General features: G+C 56.3%; 2 protein-coding genes across 3 annotated transcripts; both read right to left on the bottom strand.

Moving 5' to 3' along the window:
- Positions 1 to 2,025: 2,025 nt before the first annotated feature.
- On the bottom strand, positions 2,026 to 17,679 carry LOC311512299 (uncharacterized protein). The gene is made up of 5 exons (XM_084613443.1): positions 17,554 to 17,679; positions 15,883 to 16,039; positions 15,319 to 15,480; positions 3,410 to 3,559; positions 2,026 to 2,362 (listed from the first exon to the last, which is right to left on the bottom strand). The coding sequence occupies exons 2-5, from the start codon at positions 16,021 to 16,023 to the stop codon at positions 2,201 to 2,203; spliced, it is 615 nt and encodes a 204-aa protein (XP_084469569.1). The 5' UTR covers positions 16,024 to 16,039; positions 17,554 to 17,679; the 3' UTR covers positions 2,026 to 2,200.
- On the bottom strand, positions 5,722 to 11,036 carry LOC311512217 (protein S100-A2-like). Of its 2 annotated transcripts, XM_084613314.1 has the most exons (4): positions 10,911 to 11,036; positions 9,375 to 9,571; positions 8,052 to 8,216; positions 5,722 to 6,852 (listed from the first exon to the last, which is right to left on the bottom strand). In XM_084613314.1, exons 2-4 carry the CDS (start codon positions 9,426 to 9,428, stop codon positions 6,688 to 6,690), a joined length of 384 nt encoding a protein of 127 aa, XP_084469440.1. In that variant the 5' UTR covers positions 9,429 to 9,571; positions 10,911 to 11,036; the 3' UTR covers positions 5,722 to 6,687. The 2 variants fall into 2 exon arrangements, with proteins under 2 accessions (XP_084469440.1, XP_084469441.1); XM_084613315.1 differs by lacking the exon at positions 9,375 to 9,571.
- Positions 17,680 to 19,621: the final 1,942 nt, after the last annotated feature.

Here is a 19,621-nt window from a genome sequence, read left to right as displayed (position 1 = left end):
GGTCTACGCCGCAGAGTCAGCCCGGGTGATCAGCCCCCGGGGGCAAGACGCCTCAGTGCCAGGCCCTGCCCCAGTGGCCGTGTCCCCACGGGGCCTGCGCTCTCCAGTGTGTGCTGTCAGCCCGGCTGGGACCTCAGGGGCCGTAGCCCGTGCTAAACGGAGCCACTCTGATTCTTTCCCAAGGGATTGTGGGAGAAGTTGTCTGTCCTGCTGGGCGCGGTACAGGAGGACTTGTGGACAGGTATTGGGGGACTATCAGCAGTCCAGTGGCTTAGCCTGCAGTTGCCACCCCGAGTGGAACCCACCCGCAGCCCCCAGCCAGGCCAGCTAGTCCAGACTGCAAGCCCCAAGAAAGAGAGGGGCGAGGGGACAGGAGAACAGGGTGAGAACTTGGGGTAACTCTGCCGTGAAGACAGACCCTCAGGGCTCAGTTCACTGCTGTCCTGCAGCTGCCGTCATTTGCAGCAGTGGGCGTGAGGCTGCCAGGTTGGCACAGTGCCTTGCATGCCCACTTGTGTGCACTGGTGCAAATGACGGCTGGAGGCACAGGACAATGGTGAGCCTGCCCTGGGTGTGTAACGGGAGGGGGGGGCTCCCAGCGTCTCCTGACTGCAACAGGACTCAAAGGGGTGCATTGTGATCTGGGAGGTGGGCGGATGGCTCTGGATAGAATAACCAAGCTTTTGTGCTTGGCATGCATTGCAAATACACAGCAGTCACGAGGGGCGTCTGGTCCTGCCGTCTGGCTCAGACAAGACACATCTGTGCTGCGTTGCCAGTTCCTGCAACCTGACCGGGAGTCTTGTGATTTGGGGCAGGGTTTCTTAAAGCCATGAGCTGCTGGAATCATCTGATCACCTGCGAATCCCAGCTTCCACCTACAACACAATCAGGTGTCTAGGCCGCATGGCTGCGGAGACCAGCTGGAAATGTGGCTGCTCACATCTCTGAGACCAGAAGACAAATAAAGATTCCTGCGTTTATTATTTGAACAAAAAATCTCACGACTTTTGAAGCCCCGGCCTGGCCGTGCTGTAAGCGCTCCTCCCTCCCCCCAGAACCCTGGGTGCTGAGGTGGGTCGGCCCGTCCCACCAGGCTGCCTGTCCCGGCTCCTGGAGCAGCAGAATCTGAAGGGGGTCCTGCACCCCCCATGCACCCTGGGCTGCTGCTCCAGCCTTTGAAGCCGATATGGCTCAGGGTGCTCAGAGAACAGCGGCCTCACATTGCACAAAAGCCGGCCCCAGGAGGCTCTGCTGAAAGGGTCCTGGTCGAAAGGCCTGCAGGGGCTGGGGGCGGGAACAGGTGGGGAATGCCCCGTGCTCAGCGCCATTGCAACCCACTGAAAGTGCAGCAAATTCTGTTTTATCCCAGCTCGGCCCTCCCCAGCTCAGCCCATCCCTGCCCATTTGCTGTTCACTCTGCATGGCCAAACTCTGAGGTCCATCAGCCCCAGGGGCAGCTCTGCCTGGCTACCCACCCACCACTGGGGTTGTCTGCATCTTCTTGGGGCTTCAGGGCCTGGGTTGCTGCTGCTTATTCCATATTCTCTAAGGTCACCCAGGGGGAGAGGCCCATGGACGGCAGTGAGCTTCAGATCACACCTCAATTTAACCCCCCACACCAAATATTCCTGAAAAATGAGGGTTTGCATTTATAATGGGTCACCCAGAGGGTTTTAGTCCCAGACCTTTAGCAGAGACCTCTACCACACGAGCTAAAGGAGTAATTCTCTTAGCTGGCAGCAGTAGTAGGTTGTTATCCTCTATGTACCCCCAGGCTCTAGGACTGTTAGCTCTTTGTGCTGTTAACCCTTTGAGACTCAGCAGGAAAAGCAACGGGGGGAGGGGAAATACCTGGGGTTTTGCAGGATTCATTTTTTATCATCAGACCAGACCAGACTCAGAGGGCGGGGATCAGACATGGTTCTATTTTTACCCATGCCTGTGACCCAGGGCAACAAAGAAATTGCCCATCAGCATCTGGGCACCAAGAAAAAAGTCTGCTTACAAAATCCACCAGGGACCTTCTTTAAAGCAACCTTTATTGAAAGAACAAGAGACGCATAATGCAGGGGCTATGGGAGGTGACGGACAATAAGGCAGGGGGCTATCATCAGGGAACGGCAGGGATACAACCCAGATATAGCCCCCGGAGCTGAGTTTCTAGATGTCTGTTCCCCGCTGCCTCCAGGGCCGGGCTTCACATCTTCCATGGCATCTTGTCAGGGCGGTCCTGGAAGTCCTCATTGCACATCAGGATGATGCAGCCCAAGAAGGTCATGTACTCCTGGACCGTTTCCCCGTCCCAGTTGCTATCCAGGTTGTTCATGAGCCTTTGGAAGCTGGCTTCTTCGGTTTGTTTCTGCCAAGGGGAGGGGAAGATAAAAAGAGAGTTTTGCATTAAAAAGCTTTGTTCCTGAGCTGGTACCCAGAGGGACAAGTCCTCTCGCCCAACACAGCAACCTCCTTCTCTACAGAGCCACTGCCTGAAGCAGCCTCCCTCTCTCGCTCGGCATCAGCAGCTTCTCATTGTGCATCGCGCACAGAGTAGCTTGGGACACAGAGAATCCCACATCCAGCCAAAACTAGGAAGGGTATTTAAAGAGGCAGAACATAAATACCCAATGGCCCAGCCAGCTAACCCCCTGGCCCTTGGGGCAGGTGCCAGGGGACCTTTAATACCAACCCCCTGCAAGTCCATCTGGGTGGGAAGGACCCTGACACACCCCAGTAACAATCCCCAGCTCTCTGAGTGCTGTGCCAAGGAGGTTGGCATCTTTAGCTCCACTCTACAGACAGGGAAACTGAGGCAAAGACAGATGAAATGACTCGCCCACAGTCTCTGTCCACTAGGCCGCACTGTCATAGAATCATAGACTCTCAGGGTTGGAAGAGTCCTCAGGAGGTCATCTAGTCCAACCCCCAGCTCAAAGCAGGACCAATCCCCAATTTTTGCCCAGATCCCTAAAAGGCCTCCTCAGGGATTGAACTCACAACCCCGAGTTTAGCAGGCCAATGCTCAAACCACTGAGCTATCCCTCCCCTTCATCAGTGCCTCCCTGCAAGGAGCCACCCACATGGGCCCAATGGCATGATCAGGGCCTCCATTTTCCCAGCGTATCTGAAAGATACGGTAGCACGCACCCTGGGCCACAGCAGTGGGCCAGGACGGATTGGCCGAGAACATGGCACTGACTGACTCCCCCAGTCCAGCTGCTGTGTCCTGTGAACATCACTAGCCAGCTGGTCGCCCAGCTGGGGCTTGAGAAATGTGTCTGCAGCCTGGCCCAGGCTGGTCCCATCCCACCACAGGTGACCGTCACTACCGCGCCCAGACCGGATTCCCAAGTCGCTGCTCGGCCCGGCGGAGATGGTCCCAGACTCCCAGCCGAGCCTCCATTGCCCTTACGCTGAGGTAGCAGGGCAGCTCCTTCCTGACCAGCTCCTTGAGCTCAGCCCTCTTGAGCTTGAATTTATCGCCTTCTTTCCCACCGTACTTCTGGAACGTGGAGACCATCGTGTCCAGAGTCCACTCCAGTGGCCGGGCCATCGTGCTCTGCTAGCAAATCTGACAGGCAGACAAGGGATGCTGGTTAGAGGGCAGGTCCACCCCACCTGGGAGCACAAACCAGCCAGGCCAGGACAAAGAAGTTACATTTTAGGAAGGAATGAGCTCTGCTGAGTGAGCTGAGTACGGCCTGTGTGGGTTTACTTGTGCATTGCCAGCGAGGAAAGAGACACCAAGACAGACAATGGGGCGAGGGGCTTCTGTTTTCATAACTGGGAGCCTCTCGGACCCAGTGGTAATGGGGTGCAGAAAGACAAGGTAGCTAGACACAGGGATCTGTTGCCCCGTCGCACAGCTAGGGTCTTGCCTTTCCAATGACTTTCCAAAGTCCACATATAGAACTCCGGCCTGGCCAAGAGGTGTTTATGGCCAATCAGAAGCCCCATATTAATGATAACCCTCTTCCTGCAGACTACAAGCATTATGCCTCACAGACAGTCACTGGTCAGGAATGGTCTAGATAATACTTAGTCCTGCCACAAATGCAGGGGACTGCACTAGATGACCTCTCGAGGTCCCTTCCAGTCCTACGAGTCTATGATCACTTAAACAACAACAGCCCATGCGGTGACCTGAGAGCTCAGCCCACAAAGGTGCAGAAACGTGGCTAATTATACGTCCATGTGGGTGCCATCTGCCTCCATTAGCTGGCCCGTGCAGTGTCCCACAGGTCCCAGCAGAGAGAGTCATGCCCTCCTTCGGAGGATGGGCTAGAACTAACTCAGGAGCATGTCAGCCACTCGGCGGGGCAGCTCCTGACCTCCATCACACTGGACTCAATCCAGAGTGACTCCACCGACCATCCCAGGGTCTGCCCCAGAGCAGGCTCCGTCCTGGTGATGCACCCCCCGGGCAGGGCGCAGGGATGCGTCACTCCTGCCTGCCTTCCGATGCCTCCAGCCTCCACTGCTCTCCTACTGACAGCACAGGTCAGGTGTGGGCTCCTGGCCCTGGGGCCGAATACCAGCCCTGAGGCGAGGAGGGGAAAAACTTGGAGCGGTGGCAGCAGGGGATGGAGGAAAAAAACCCCATTGAGAAGAAGGGACTCTCCAGCCGCACCATGTGCATTGGCTGAGTTCAGCTGCAAGAACTGATTCCTGGCTCCTGCCTGGAACGAAGGGGATGGTTAGTGGCCGTTGCTAGAGCCCGCACAGAGCTGGGCCTGGAGTGACTCTGCCTCCCCACAGACGGGAGCAGCACAGAGGTCTCAGAAGAAGCCAGATGCAAAGAGCAGTAAAGTCTGACGGCTCAGCAGCTGCAGAAAGTTAGTGACTGGCTTTCCCTGCGGACTCACAGAAACCGTTGGCTCGGCTGCCCTCAAAGCCAGACCCCCACCCCGATTGCCCAGGGGAGCCCCCCTCCCCCCACCAACATTGAGGCAGACCCGAAATGCAAACTGCTGGCATCAAAGAATAAATTAGCCACCAGAACATCTTAGAAGAAAACAAACTTACCCAGGCAACCAAACAGGAAGAAAAGCAAGGGAAGGCAGGGCCGGCGTGGAGTCTGAGTAACAGGGCTCAGTATTTATAGCCCTAGTGAGAGCTTTAAGGGACACCCGCTTGGGGGGTTAGAAGTAAAAAGAGGCCAACAAAAGTGTGCGTCCCTTTGCAGACAGCTGGCAGGAGAACACGTGTACCCCCAGGCCATCACACACACACACCCGCCCCTGCCCTTTGATGATGCTCTCCAGCTGTTTGGCAAAGAGGAACTTTCATCCTTGGTTAGGAGAGAGGAAGGCTGGGGAGGGGGGAGGGGGAGCCGCCAGCCACACAGGCCATGAAATCCTGATTCCTGGCCTTAGCTAGACCAGGGAGTGGCAGTAGGGGTAAGAGTTGCCTAGATGGGATGGAGACTCAGTAGGGCTGGACAAAGGGTGCATGGGGGAATTCGGGAGACTAGCATCTTCAAAGCCCTTTCCACACTACGCCTCTGCGTGGTGACAGAGATGTCGGAGACCTGCATGACTTTGCAGCTTCGAGCTAAATGCACCTGCCAGCTCTCTGCCTAAGCATTTATATAGGCCTCCTTCACCCTAGTGTCACAGCGCCCAGCACGCCAGGTCTGTCTTGTCGTCCCACACGTTCATTCTGGGGGGACCTGGCCAGCCATGTATTGAACAGTCACCACGCCCGGGTTCATACGAAGTCTTTATTCATATTTCAAACCAGCCAGCCTGACAGGACAAGCGAAGAAAATCCACAATCAGGAGAGAAAACCCAGAGACGTCTCGACCACGGCTGCAGTGGAGATGACCCTGCCGTGGCGGAAGGAACTGGTCCTGACTAAGCTGTTATCCCTGGACACGTTCCATGCTCATGGCAGTCAATTTTGAACAGGGCAAATATGGCCAAAAAACCCCTCTGAAATTGGAAACACTGGTGCATCTCCGGAGCCCTGCTCATGATATTATTTAACTAAACTGAGATGCAACTTATTAATATTTCATAACTGCAAGGACTGTGCAGTGGAATTCAGGGTTGTGTAACTTAATCCTGTTTGGGAATTTCTTGTCATGAACTCGTATGGGGGTTGGAGTGCAGCTGCCCTCTGCTGGATGCAATCAGCTCAGTTCAACCGTGTGTCATAAACCCCGTACTGCAGCGTTGCTCAACCTTTTCAGGCTGGCAATCCCTCATTCGGTCAGAAACGTATGTGACGCCCCCCTCCCCAGCACACAACACATTCACTATGAAAGCAAGAGTACAACAGTGTATAAGTTAAGCCAATAACTGATTCGTGTGGGTGTGTATCGAGAGGTTGACAGAGCGCACTTCACTGGATGGACCAGGGCCTGCTGGGAGTGGGGAAAGGAGATTTGCTTTGCTTTAGACTGTAATAAATTTTTCAAAGCCTCACGAACCCCCTGGTTGCCTTTCATGACCCTCCTCTCCAGGACTGAGAAACAGTGCTCTACTGCTGCGAGTTGATGGAAAGTCTCCTTTAGCTCAAGGGAGTGGCTCTGTGCTATTTGGGTCAGGGAGACGTGAGTTCAATCCCTGACACACCACGACCTTTCCCAGCGTGAGTTTCCCAGGTAGCTGCATGGTTGCTGCCAGACCTATAATTTTGCTCTCCTGCTTTGTATTCATGCCCTGTACAGAGCCAGCTGGGTGGGTTTATTGTCCACGTGGCAGAACTACAGGGGAGTCCAAGAAAAACTCGTGGCATAAGGTGCAGGCCACCGCCACGAAGCGGATGTACTCTTGGAAGTCAACTTCCCCGTCTCTGTTCACATCCAGGATGCTCAGCAGTTCCTCAAAGGCGCCTTCCTTCACTTGTACCTAGGGGCAAGAGTGAAGGTCAGTAACGGGGCAAGTGAAACCCCGGCAGGAGTCTTCCAAGCTTGGTGATGGCCAGACGGGACAGATCGCCTAGTGGTTAGAACAATAGGCTAGGGTTCAGGAGACCCGCCTTCAAGTCCTGTCTTTGCCACAAATTCTGTGGCGGACCGTGGGCAAACCGCTCCGAGCTTTACTCCCCAGGGGTAAGAAGGGACCAATAATTAGTCTATTTACGTTCTAAGCTCTTCGGGACAGGAACTGTCTCTCCCGATGCATTTGTACAGCACTGGTTCAATGGGCCTGGATCGCACATGGGGCCGCACGGTGCTACCGGAACCTAGGTAATAATGAGCTGAGGAAGAAATGTCCGTCCCGAGCGTGTTGCGGAAGTTCGACACTTTCCCTGGTTATCATTGGTCTGCCCTGCGACGAAATGCTGGGATAGTTGGCTGGTACCCCGCTCCCCCTGCCTGGTTTTCACAGGCCAGGCCAGATTCTGAAGGGGCTGATCACATCCCACAAACTTGGCTCAGAAGACACTGAAATGAGACCAAACTATCCTCAGAGCTGGCGTAACCCCGGGTGACAGCCTGGCGCCGGCGCATGGCCGCTGGGCAGCATTGATACAGCGAGGCGCAGGGTCTGCTTCCAGTCCAAGCCAGAACCCCGGGGAGCAGGTGTAAATCATCATGTCCCATTCCAGAGCCTGGTCCTCACAGAGGATAACAGCCTACTACTGTCATCTGCTACCAGGGCTACTCTTCTCGCTCAAATGGCAGATAGTCCAGGCTTTGGTCCTGGAGACCCGGAGCTCAGACGGAGCTGGTGGGGATTCATACAGGTGACAAGGAAAGAGATGTTGAAAACAAATAAAAAAGTCAAGAGGCAGCATGACCTAGTGGATAGGGCTCTGGCTAGAGAACTGGGCTCTTTCCTGGCTCTGGCACTGACTTGCTGGGCGACCTTGGTCACCTCACTTCCCCTCTCCATGCCTGTTTCCCCTCCCACCCTGGGTCTATTAGTCTGTGAGCTACAGGACTGTCTCTCCTGCTGGATCTGTGCAGCTAAGGCCTCTAGGTGCGGGGAATTATTGTCATTCATGGTTTGGAACCAGCTCGGGGTGGAGACTGCTCTCGTCTCATCCCAACGGCTCCGTTCCAGCCTGCTTCGGCACCCTCTTCCTCCGCATGCTTACTCACATCTCCCAGGCTGGGCAGCTCCTTCTCCAGCAGCTTCTTCAGCTCCCCTCTGCTGAGCATGAATCTGTCACCTTCCTGTTTGGAATAGCGCTGGAAAGTGCAAACCAGCACAGCCAGCGCCTCCTGCAGGGTCTGCAGACCTGCCATAGCTGACGCCTGGTGGGGCTGAAAGGCAGGAGCAGAGCAGTAGGCTTAGCAGAGACCACGCCCGCACTGGGGAGACAGAGAACGTGGGGGGCCCTTTGGGAGGGGCGTGTAGAGGAACCAACCCGGGGAGCTCAGGGTGATAAGGTGTCTGGTTTTCGACAGGAACACCCAGTTGAAAAGGGACCCTGGCGGCTCTGGTCAGCACCGCCAACCAGGCCATTAAAAGTCCAGCCAGCAGTGCTGCAGGGCTAAGGCAGGCTAGTCCCTACCTGCCCTGGCACCGCGCTGCGCCCCGGAAGTGGCCAGCAGGTCTGGCTCCTACGTGGGGGCGGGGCCAGGGGGCTCCTCAAGCTGCTGCCACCCTGAGCACCAGCTCCACACTCCCATTGGCTGGGAACCACGGCCAATAGGAGCTGCGGGGGCAGTGCCTGCAGGTGAGAGGAGTGCGTAGAGCCACCTGCCATGCCTCTGCCTAGGAGACGGATCTGCTGGCCGCTTCCGGGGCGCAGTTCAGAGTCAGGATAGGCAGGAACCCTGCCTTAGCCCCCGCACTGTGCCACTGACTGGGAGCCGCCAGAGATAAGCCCGCACCCCAACCCTCTGCCCCAGCCCTGAGCCCCCCCCCAAACCTCGACCCCACTCCTGCACCCCAAACCCCTCATCCCCAGCCCCACTCCAGAGCCTGCACCCCCAGCCGGAGCCCTCACCCCATCCCGCACCCCAACCCCCTGCCCCAGCCCTGAGCCCCACCCAAACCAGGAGCCCTAGGGAAGGCCCAGCCCCTCCCAGCTTTAGACAACTCATGCCCAGGCTGGTTATTGTTCTGCCAAACCCTGATGGGGCCTTCTAGCGTCCCCAGCCCTTGAGGGCTGCTGCCACAGCAGAGATGTGAGCTTCGGAGGGGAACAGAAGCCGCAACAGCCAGGGAACACCGAGCTGGAGAGGAGACAGCGGCTCGGAGGAGCTTGCCCTGTGACCGCGGGGGAGCCTTTTGACAGCCAAGCCAGGGCTAAGCCGGGCTGTGTGGCGGGGGCATTACCAGCACCTCAGAGGAGGCTCGCGCACTCGCTCTCACTCGACACCTGTGTTTTCAGAGGTCTCTAAATCGGACGCCCACTGTCCAAGTCGTTTCAAACTCAGCAGAAACATTCAACATTGTCCCCCAGGCCAGCCTACCGGTTCTGAGGCCAACCCGTCTCTCTTTGTGGAGTCTAGAGGGGAACCCAGCATTGGCCTTTGAATGGAAACCCAGCCGCAAGCTCAGCTCGGAGGTGGCTCAGATGGGCCAGCATGGCTCCAGAGTCCATTGCAGTCTTCCCCTTGATTTCAACGGGCTTTGGACCAGGCCCTGGAGTGTTTAGGCTCCCTTCCCCCTGTGACACAGAAACACGGGAGAGGCGCCATGTTCTACAGCTGATACGTCCCCTGGGGGACAGTCTGGGGACAGAGACACACCCACCCAGGAAGGAATTTCCACTGGGAATATCGAGCTGTGTACGGCCCCTGGGTCCCGCATCGGCTGCAAAACCAAACCTGGTAGCCCAGGAGATGCCTGGCTTTAGAAAAGGATTTGAATCATAGGGAGCTGAATCACAGAGGCGTGTTTCCTTCCCCTCCGCACACCCACACACTGAGTCACTCCGGCCTGTGGCAGGAGCATCTGGTTTTCCGCCAGCTCCTCCAGCGTCCCTGCTCTGGCCCGCCCAGCTCGGAGGAGGCGAACGAGCTGAACTGTGAAGGGCCAGGGCCGGGGGGTGTCCTGCAGGGAAAATCCCCTCAGATAGCTTTGGGCAGTTTGGTGGTCAGTAGAATACATGAGAGAGAGAGAAAGAGACATTGTGCAAGGAAGGATAGATAGATAGATAGATAGATAATCTTCATGGTGAGGATGGCCAAGCAGCATGGGCCAAGGCCAGGACATTTTCCTGGCAGTGTTTCCTGGCTGCTCCAAAGGGGACATGGGTTTATGGGGACCTGCAGGAGTGAGGGGCCCTATTGCCAGTTCTCCCCTCCTGTGCAGAGAGCCAGACCCCAGTCCTCCCCGGGCAGGTGGATAAACACACCCACCCTGGCAGGGCAAAGGCAGGAAAATGCCCAGCTCAGCCCGGCCCGCCTCGGGGGGAGCCACCAGCTGGTTGCTCTGAACAGCCGGGGGAATGGCAGAGGTCACGGGAGACAAGATGGAGGCTGCAGGGATCAAAGGGATGACGCTGGCCACAGACACAACCCTGCTCTTTCCAAAGCTCTTCTCATCTCCCACCCGCAGGGGCAGGTGGGCCCGAGCTGCCCACCCGCAGGTTAAAATACATCGCTCCTAGAGTGGTCCCGGGCCGGGCCAGGCCAGGCAGCGCTTTGGCAGGGCGGCTGCTGAGTAAATCCCCATTTGCCTTGAAAATGACGCGCCCGGCGCTGGGAGCCAGCCGGAGAGACAGACTGAGCGACCATCCAAAGGCACATGGCAAGGGGTGCGGCGGCTCCCTGCCCTCCTTCCCCTCCTCTGCCAGGGCTTCCCCATTCCCCCTCTCCCCTGCTGTCTATGCACCACCCTCTGCTGCTGCACACGCGGGCAGACGCGGAGGCCCATCGCGCCCGAAACCTCCACCATCATCGCTTCCTGGGAGCCACAGCCCCATAGCTGGAACATCGGAGCAACCTCTGGAGCCAAGCCCAACCCCTCTGGGAAAGATGGCAGCATTTAGGATCAAAACTCACCAATACGAACAAAGAGGTTAAGGGTCCGGGAGAGCCAAGCGTGAGCAGGTGTGTAGGGTGGGTAGGAGCCAGCCTGTATTTACAGCCGTCCTGAAGCCACCTGCTTTACCAGCTCCCGGTTCAGACTCAGACGGGCTCTCCCAGGCATCGGTGTTAATATCGCAGGCAGGTCTGGGAAATGGCCCCGAGCCAGATCCACCCAAGAGTTGCATCAAATTGCCTTCGAATCCATGCCCTGAGCCGCACTTGTTGGAGCAGCGTCCTGGACCGTTTTGAAATCCAGGCTGGGCGTCTGTCTAAACGCTCCGCTCTGGGAATTAAGGGGTGGGGGAGTTCTCCGTCCCGTGTTATCCCGGAGGTCAGACAAGATCTCCACAATGGTCCTCTCTGGCCATCTGTGACTCTATGAATCCCTCGGCCCAAGGAGCTCCCAAGAGGGTCCTGGACTCCTTTATTTACTGCGTAAAAGCTCTTCTCTCCCTTCCCCTCCATTCAAATCCTTTCTCTCCCTCTAGCGGGGAGGAGGGAATCGAACCTGTGTCTCCCATATCCCACTTGAGTGCTCTTGCCACAGGGCAAAAAGTTATAAGATGGGCACAGGCTGCTGTGCCTCCAGCCCTCTTCTGAACAGGACCTGACCGAGGCGGTGCGCCCGGAGCCCGCCTACCAGCTCAGGCCCCGCACACAACTGGGACAGCCAACCACCTGTCTGCTCCCGATCCAGGGGCCTTTCTGGGCGTGGGCGCCCAGACTCCTAGACAGAGGCGGTGGGGCTGGGGTCCAGAGGCAGTAACCTAGGTGCCCGGGTAGGTTTAGGTGCCTACAAGGCTCAGCGGGAGTTTTGTGGATCATAGTGGAGCCAAGACTTGGATTTAGGCCCCTAAACCTGAAACTTGCATGCCTAAGCACCTTCCTGACCCCACTTTCTGTGCCTCGTTTCGGGTGTGACCAGCACTTCCCTGCTGCCCAGGGGGGTGCGGATAAACACATCAACCACTGTGAGATACAACAAACAGCCTGTTCCAAGTGTCGTATGCCACTCATTCTGCAATAGGGCAATGCCATATTAGACCGGAAGAGCCCACGACTATATTCCTGTATAACAAAGCTCACCGGGGCAGTGATGGTTTTGTTTCTGGTGTTTACCCCCAAGGATTTGTAAACTTGTTAAAACTTCCCAGATAAATAGTTTCAAAAACTTGTGAGATGTTCAGCTACTCTGGTAACAGCAGGCAGACACTGGGAAGCTAAGAGAGACGTTATCGCGATATGGAAAAAGCTCATTGGCGATTTCTGAGCTTTTTACATCTTTTGAGAGGGCAGTTCAGGGCTGGATAATGAAGTGTCATTAAACCTTCAGAGGCTTGGTGTATTACCAGGAGAACGCAGGGCCATGAAACTACCCCCTCCCTTGTCAAACAAAAAATAACATCAAATAAAATCCCCAGCTCTTTAAATGATGCATCATAAATAAACAGAAAACCAGCACAAATTCCTGCCGCTGTGTACAGCCCTCTCTGGAAATGTAGCTGCTTCTTGCACTGGGAGAGGATCTTGTCTGCAGTTTTACCTTTAAATAATTGATTGAAAGATCACTTTAGCAGAGCAACTCTCTCTCCCCTTCCCCCCCCCCCCCCCAGTTTGAATCTAGTCTCCCAATTAAGAAATAGGTTAAATCTGTTGTCAATTTCCTTACCTGATGTGGGAAGCTGATTGGTCCCCCCAGGGGCGTGGACAGGCCAGCTGTGTTATAAAAGACCAGCTCAGGGGGTAGGGAAAGGCACTGAGAAATCTGAGTATTTTCAGAGCTGGGGAAGTTGTAGCAAAAGTGAGAAGGGCTGTTTTAAAGGGTGGGGGGGAGAAGAGCTGGCTTTGTTTGTGGTTTAGGCCTTTATTAATAGCCTGGGCGGATGTCTCTGTGGTGCAGCATTTCAATGAAGGACTTTAAAGCTGGTTCTCTCACTGCATGCAGGATCTTGCTCAAGGTAGATGAGTGAATTTACCATGGACCTAGGACTGTGGTAAATTACTCTGGTTTTCAGCTGAGGCTGGGCACTGGCAGGTGAGGACAGGGGAGCTTGGCTAATTCAGAGCAGGCAGCCCCATAGGGCAGGACTGAAGGAAGGGGGGGGTCAGTTTCTCATCTTGTAGGAGATTTAAATGATCAACTGACTTATGGGGGGCCTCCTTTTTCCTTTGTGGGGGGGTTGCTAATGTTGGAAGAGGAGGTCCTAGGCGCCGGGTGGAGCCTGTAACTTAGCCCCATTGCAGTCAGGGCACCTGATGCTGCGCAGGGCCTTAACCAGGGCTCAATTTGCAATGAAAGAAGCACCGGGGCTCTGACCCACCAGGCCCAGAGGCGCTGGGCTTAGGTCTGGCACAAATTAAGCACCAGACTTAACTGTTTTGAAGGCTCTTCTCCTGAATTAAAAGCCCCTCTCGGCAGCTCTGCGGAGCCGGACTTTCTCTCTGCTTCTGCTTTTCTTGTTCTTGCTGGGTACCTGTACACACGGGGCCTGCAGGGAGTGTGCAGGCTAAGCCCTGAGTAGCTCATGAGCTGAATGATGGGCTGGATAGACAAGGCTGTAACGGATCCCAGGGGGACAGGGAAGGCGATGGGTTATGGCTATACAGTGATGCAGACGTTTGCCAGGGGCAGCTTATCCCTGGAGCTCCGTTCCCTACATGTCATCTTCACCTTCCATCCCTAGATTCCGCCCCCCATGTCCTCTTCCCATCCTCGGTTCCCGGCAGGTTTCAGCAGCAGGTGCATGTCCCCTCCCCTAAAAGGCCCTTGGCACTTCTTCCCAGCTTTCTCGCCTTCTAGCCCCTCCTCAGCGCAGCGAGGCTCCTGTCCCAGCTCTGATGCTGCGGAAGGGGAGGGGGTGTTTGGAGAACTCGGATCCATTCCAGCACTTGGCGAGAGTAGGGTCTAGTGGTTATTACAGCAAGGGACCAGTGGTCAAGAAAACTAAGTTCCTGGCTCTGTATAATAATAACTCCACCAAGCCAGAGAGGGGGGCTCATGGTCTGAAGTTTGAAACCCTCCCTCTCTGTGCAGACTCCCCCCTGCTGAGATCAATCAGTGAGTCCCACCTAGCACAATCAGGGAAATGCTCTGCCTGTTTTCCATGGCTCGTAAAATCCCACGCTCAATTGTGCAGCGAGGTGGGGTTGCTGCCAGTGATGCTCATGCTCAAATAAATTGGTTCGTCTCTAAGGTGCCACAAGTCCTCCTTTTCTTTTTGCGAATACAGACTAACACGGCTGCTACTCTGAAAGCTGTGTGTCCTGCAGCACTCAGAGCTCCTCGGGGGGGTGAAGGGTGTTGTGTAAGAGCAATAGATTCCCTACCCCTGGCTGGGGCGGGTCGGAAGTGGGCAGTGTCCCTTTAAACAGTCTGGGAGCCCTCCAGCGCTGCTCACCGTGTCCTGCTGCAAACAGCCCCAGAACCCAACAGAGCAGCCGGGGGACGTGGAGCTCGGCCTTGTGAGTTCTTGGGCCCCGGCTGCATCCCCAGGAGAGCAAAGGCACAGGGAAGGTCCAACGCTAGCCCGGGGCTGGAGTCTGAAGCTGGCCGCATTCAGAGTGGGAATAAGGGGTACATTTTTCAGAGAGAGAGTAATTACCCAGAGGGGCGATTTCCTAAGGGGCAGGGGCCGGGGCTGGGGGTGATTCTCCATCACTGACAATTTAAGAATCCTGATGGGATGTTTTCCAAAACGCTCTGCTCTAGGAGTTCTGTGGGGCCGTTCTCTGGCTGGAGCTACGCAGGAAGTGGTTTCACAGACCAGAGGATCCCAGCGGTCCCTTCTGGCCTTGGCATCAATGAATCTATGGCCCCCGCCAAGCAAAGCCCCGAGCCTAACCCCAGGCAAGCAGGCGCCTACTCCCCCCACGTGTCTGCGAAGCCAAGCCAGTCACCCATTCGTGGGGCCGGGCTGAGGTTCCCAGCGGGGGTGGGGGAGGCGGGTTCAGGGGGGTTGACACCGGCTGTTCTAGCCAGGTCCCAATACCCTGCCCGTCACTGGGGTATCTGAGTGCCTGCTGGGAAGGGAGGGAGTGTGAGGATCAGCCTGGCGTGTGAGATCCCTGTGAGTCGGATCAGACTTGGATTTTCTGCCCAGCACATGGTTTAACCCCCTCCTTTTTCCTCCTGCCACGGAGGTTTCATAGGCATGGCGGACTGTTTGCCGGAAGGCCCTGGGTTTCATCTCTGTGTCAGCAGCCTCTGGGTCAGGCGGGAAGCCAGGGGCGTCATGAGGGGGAAAGGGAAGCCTACTGGGGGCCCGATCCCAGCCCCTGCTCACAAGACACAAGGGAAACCTCTGGCTGAAGCATCTTTACTGTGTGCTGACCCCAACACATGCGTACACACACAGCGGCCAGGCAGGCAGCTCCAGGTTCAGATCTTCCGGTTCCTCTCGTCGGCACACTCCCGGAAGAACTCGTCGCACAGCTCGGCGGTGAGGGCCAGGAACACCACGTACTCCTGGAAATCCAGCTCCTCGTCCCCGTTGGCATCCAGATTCCCCATCAGCTTCTTCAGGTCACTTCCGTCCACCAGGTCCTGCAGCAGGGGGAGGAGAGAAACATGGGCACCGAATGTGAAACCTGAGCAGCTAGGCCCCCGGACCCTGGTCAGATATGAAGCCGGGCTCCATGGGCTGATAGATGGGGAGGAGGAAGGATCGCGTCGAGGTTACAGCACAGAGCTGGGAGCCAGGACTCCTGGGTTCTATTCCGGGCTCTATCACTGACCTGCTGCATGCTCTTAAGGAAATCACTGCCCCGACTCAGTTTCCCCATATCATACTTCCTTTGTGAAGAGCTATGGATCTACGTGCCACATCAGCTGTGACTGTTGTTACCTCGGTTGGCTGCTTGACGCCTGTCGGCTCTGAGAGTGTCAGGCGCAGCCTCCGTGGTCCAGCCGTGGTCCAGCCCCCCACCCGCATCTCCCTCAACTTACCCCAACAAAGCTGGGCAGCTCCGTGAGGAGCAACTCCTTCATCTCTGCCTTGCTGAGCTTGTACTTGTCCCCAACCTTGCCAGAATACTTGTGGAAGGTGCCCACCAGCACCGCGAGGGCCTGTTCCAGCAGAGACGCCATCCCGCCACCAGCAGATCTGAGAGGGGGCAGAAAAGAGCTACCAGAATGATGTAAAACCCGCCTCGCAGTGGGAGCTGAATGGCGCTCCGTCCCTTTAGCCAAGAGCTGGTTCGGAGGTGAGGTGATCCCGCTCTGCGAGTACACGCATGGGGAAGAGATTTCTGAGAGCAGGCGGGCACTGCTTTAATACAACAAGGCATCACAGGATCCAATGGCTGGAGCCAAGGCTCGATACATTCAGCCTAGAAATAAGGCACAAACTTTTAACCCACTATGATGGGGTCTCTGTCCCCTGGAGTCACTGAATCAAGACTGGGTGCCTGTCTCAAACTGCAGCTGAAGCTCAGCCAGCAGTGCTGGGCTGGATGCCAAAATCCCTGGGTGAGGTTCTGGGGCCACGTGATCCAGGACTAGCTGGTCCCTTCTGGCCAGAGAATCTATGACTCTATGGACCGCAGAGTGCAGGGCTTGGGGGAGAGGCCATGGCGCTGCATGGGGGGGGCCTGACTCTCCAGCCTCCCCCCGCAAGGTCTCACCTTGCAGCACCCCCACTGTGCTCTGGGGCACGTTGATGGAGCAAAAGCTACATTATCTGGTGACCTTGCCGTGACTGGTTTTTTTCCCTGCCCCTCTGCCAGGAAATCGACTAACCGGGCCTGCGACTGACGATACCAGAGCAGATCTGGCTTTTCCTGGTGCTCTGACAGGCTTTGTCCTGCCCATCGAGTCTCATTGACCTGAATTCTCTGGGGCTGGCTCCGTGGTTATGGGTTAGCAGCTTGGGCCCTGCACGGGTTTAATCTCACTCCTGCTATTACGGCAGTGGGTCCTGCACAACCCGCGGGATCCCAGTTCTGCTGCAGGGCTCTCCGCGAGTCCTGCGCAGGGCTCTGCCTGGCAGTCAGGGCCCCATGGCTGAGCTAGGGCCCCATGGCAAGGCTCGGTGCTCAGTCTCTGCTCCGCACAGGGAGAGTGCAAAGTAGCAATGGGGCTGGAAAAACCTGTGTAATTCCCCTGCCTGCTTCGTGCCTTCATTAGCAGAGTGGCGTCCCCCAGCGCCCCTGGGAAGGAGAGGCCTGTGGGGAAGCAGAATGGTGAAAGACAGGCTCTGGGTTACGCAACAAATCAGTGGCAAAGCAGGGATTAGAACCCAGGCATCCTGGGTCAGGCTGCCCCACTGTGCCTCTTTCTACTGGCCAGCGCCAGGTGTGAGAGATGCAGGCGTGGATTTCTGCTGCACACACACAAGGAAGCAGAGCTTGAGCTGATGGGTCAGAACCATCCCCAGCCCAATGGCCACACCCCTCCCCCTTTGAACTCCGCCACGGGCTCCGGGGCGCGGCTGTGTAGCCCGTGTCTGCAGCTCTGGGCCCAGCCCCGGTTGCCCGTCCGGAGTGGGTTTTGCACAGCTGGACCCAGCCTTCTCACTCTGCACCTGCCAGGGAGTCCCAACGCCTCACAAAGTGCCCTCTGCAGCCAACTACGAAGCAAGGCCGTGCAATGAAACCAAATAATCCCCAGAAAACTTACCAAGCCAAGCGGAAAGGGGATCCAAGCAGCGAGGGAGGGGAATGAAGGCAGGGGAAATGCAGCTCTACACCCAATAGGATGCAGCCTGCTTTCTCCAGCAGCTCTGGGAAGAGCCGACCTGTAAGAACCTGCATTCCCCTTCGAAGACACCCTCCCCCCCCCGCCAGCCTGCAGCCTCCCTGCTCTCATGCCTCCTGCTGGCTCTGCCAGCTGCATTTCAATCTTCAGCACCCAGCGTCTCTATTTCAGTTGTGTCCTGTCCCTGGGAAGGGAAGCTGGGTGGCTTGGACGGGGTTAATTAATGTCCATCGAGTGCTTTGGAGCTGGATAAATACTGCAAGTCGTTTGTGGTTTGGATCGAGAATTGTCAGTGGAAAATGCAGGGATAAAGCCTCATTCGGGGGTGGATCCTTCCCCCCCCAACTGACTCCCAGGCCTAGCAAGACCCCCGGGTATCACCCCACAAAATTAAAAGGCATTTTCCCCTTTGGGCTCTGTGGCTGTTGTTTAAACCATGAATATTAACAGCAGCTTTTCCTGTTAACCAGCATAGACCTGCCGCCCGCTAACGAGGCCCTGGGCGTGCGAGCTGAGACCTGTTGAGCAGGTATTGCAGAGCTGAGGCACACCTGGGTAACTGCAGCCACACCCACACACCTGAGCACAGACCCAGCCATGTCAGCTGGGCTGCTCCATGTGCCAGGAGCTTGGGTGCAAAACGTTACGGGGCAGGAATTCAGACCAACCCCAGAATCAATTCCCAGAATAATCAGTTGCACAAATACAGAATGGGAAATGGACTGCCAAGCCAGGGATATTGCAGAAAAGGATCTGGGGGTTATAGTGGGTCTCAGGCTATGAGTCCACATGATACCATTGCAAAGAAAGTGAGCGTCACTCCGGGCTGGACCAGCAGGAGTGTTATAAGCGGGACATAGGAAGTAATTCTTCCGCTCTTCTGAGCGCTGATCGGGCCTCACCTGGAGCGGTGTCCAGTTCTGAACACTGCGCTTCAGGGAAGGTGAGGGCATGCTGGAGAAAGCCCAGAGGAGAGCGTCTAGAAAACACGGCCTACAAGGAACATTGGGTTTGTTTCGTGTAGAGAAGAGAAGACTGAGGGGGGAACAGAACGGTCTTCAGACATGTAAAGGCTTGTTATAAAGAGGAGCGTGATAAATTGTTCTCCTGAACCATTAGGACCAGGACTAGAAGTAACAGGTTGAAATTGAAGCAAGGGAGACTTAGATCAGACATTAGGAAAAACAGCCTGTCAGGGTCGTTAAGCGCTGGATCTAATCACTGAAGGAGGCTGTGGAATCTTTGTCACTGGAGGGTTTTAGGAGCAGGTTGGACAAACCCCTGTCAGGGATGGTCTAGATAACACTTAGTCCTGCCTGAGTGCAGGGGACTGGACCAGATGACCTCACGAGGCCCCTTCCAGCCCGACATTTCTATGATTCCTGCCTCTTCAGCCTCTGAGATTCTCCCAGGGGGTCTAGTCCCTCTAGTGACTTAGGGGACACCTCCTCTCCAAGCCTTCATCTGCTTCTCTGCTGCAAACAGCCCTGGCCTTGGGTCCCACATCAGCCTTCAGAGTTTCAGCATCTTGGAAATGGCAGATCCAGGGGTCACTCTGGTCACTTCAGTCACTCACCTTCTCAGCATGGCCCGGATGCCCGCCTTATGGGCAGGGTTGCCCCGTGGGTTCATGTCCGCCTGCCTTGGGCCCCCCTGCTCTAAATCGTGGCTCCAGGAAGGTTCAATGTGTGTATTAACCGACGCTCGGTGTGAGCGAAGCTACGGGTGAATGAAGAAACTCAAAGCCCTGCATGAGCCTGCTGCTTCTGCTCTCTCGATACAGATCATGTGGAAGCGAAACGACCCGGCTCATCGGTGGAAGGCGACCTCCAAACATTAGTCCCGTGGCTTACTGCACAGTGGGAAGGTGCTCAGCTCCTCCACGGGAGAGGGCGGCACAAGAACCTACAGGGAACTGACCAGTGCAGGGAGGCTTTAGCCGCAGGGCTATGCGGCTGACCGGGGCCTCAGAACCCACCGAGAATGCAGC

This window comes from Lepidochelys olivacea, assembly GCF_965140295.1.
Source record: "Lepidochelys olivacea isolate rLepOli2 genome assembly, chromosome: 24".
Lineage (NCBI taxonomy): Eukaryota > Metazoa > Chordata > Testudines > Cheloniidae > Lepidochelys > Lepidochelys olivacea.
The sequence above is the reverse complement of the archived record's forward strand: the minus strand, read 5'-3'. Positions and strand labels throughout refer to the sequence as shown.

Excerpts from the sequence above, each read along its gene's own strand:
- LOC311512217 (XM_084613314.1), bottom strand. The coding sequence starts at position 9,428 with ATGCTGGGTTCCCCTCTAGACTCCACAAAGAGAGACGGGTTGGCCTCA. Across the intron at positions 8,217-9,374 it reads ACGGGTTGGCCTCAGAACCG|CCCCACCAGGCGTCAGCTAT; the intron begins GTAGGCTGGCCT and ends CCTGCCTTTCAG. Across the intron at positions 6,853-8,051 it reads AGCTGCCCAGCCTGGGAGAT|GTACAAGTGAAGGAAGGCGC; the intron begins GTGAGTAAGCAT and ends TCTTGCCCCTAG.
- LOC311512299 (XM_084613443.1), bottom strand. The coding sequence starts at position 16,023 with ATGGCGTCTCTGCTGGAACAGGCCCTCGCGGTGCTGGTGGGCACCTTC. Across the intron at positions 3,560-15,318 it reads ACGAGAGGAACCGGAAGATC|CAGAGCACGATGGCCCGGCC; the intron begins TGAACCTGGAGC and ends CAGATTTGCTAG. Across the intron at positions 2,363-3,409 it reads AGCTGCCCTGCTACCTCAGC|AAACAAACCGAAGAAGCCAG; the intron begins GTAAGGGCAATG and ends TCCCCTTGGCAG.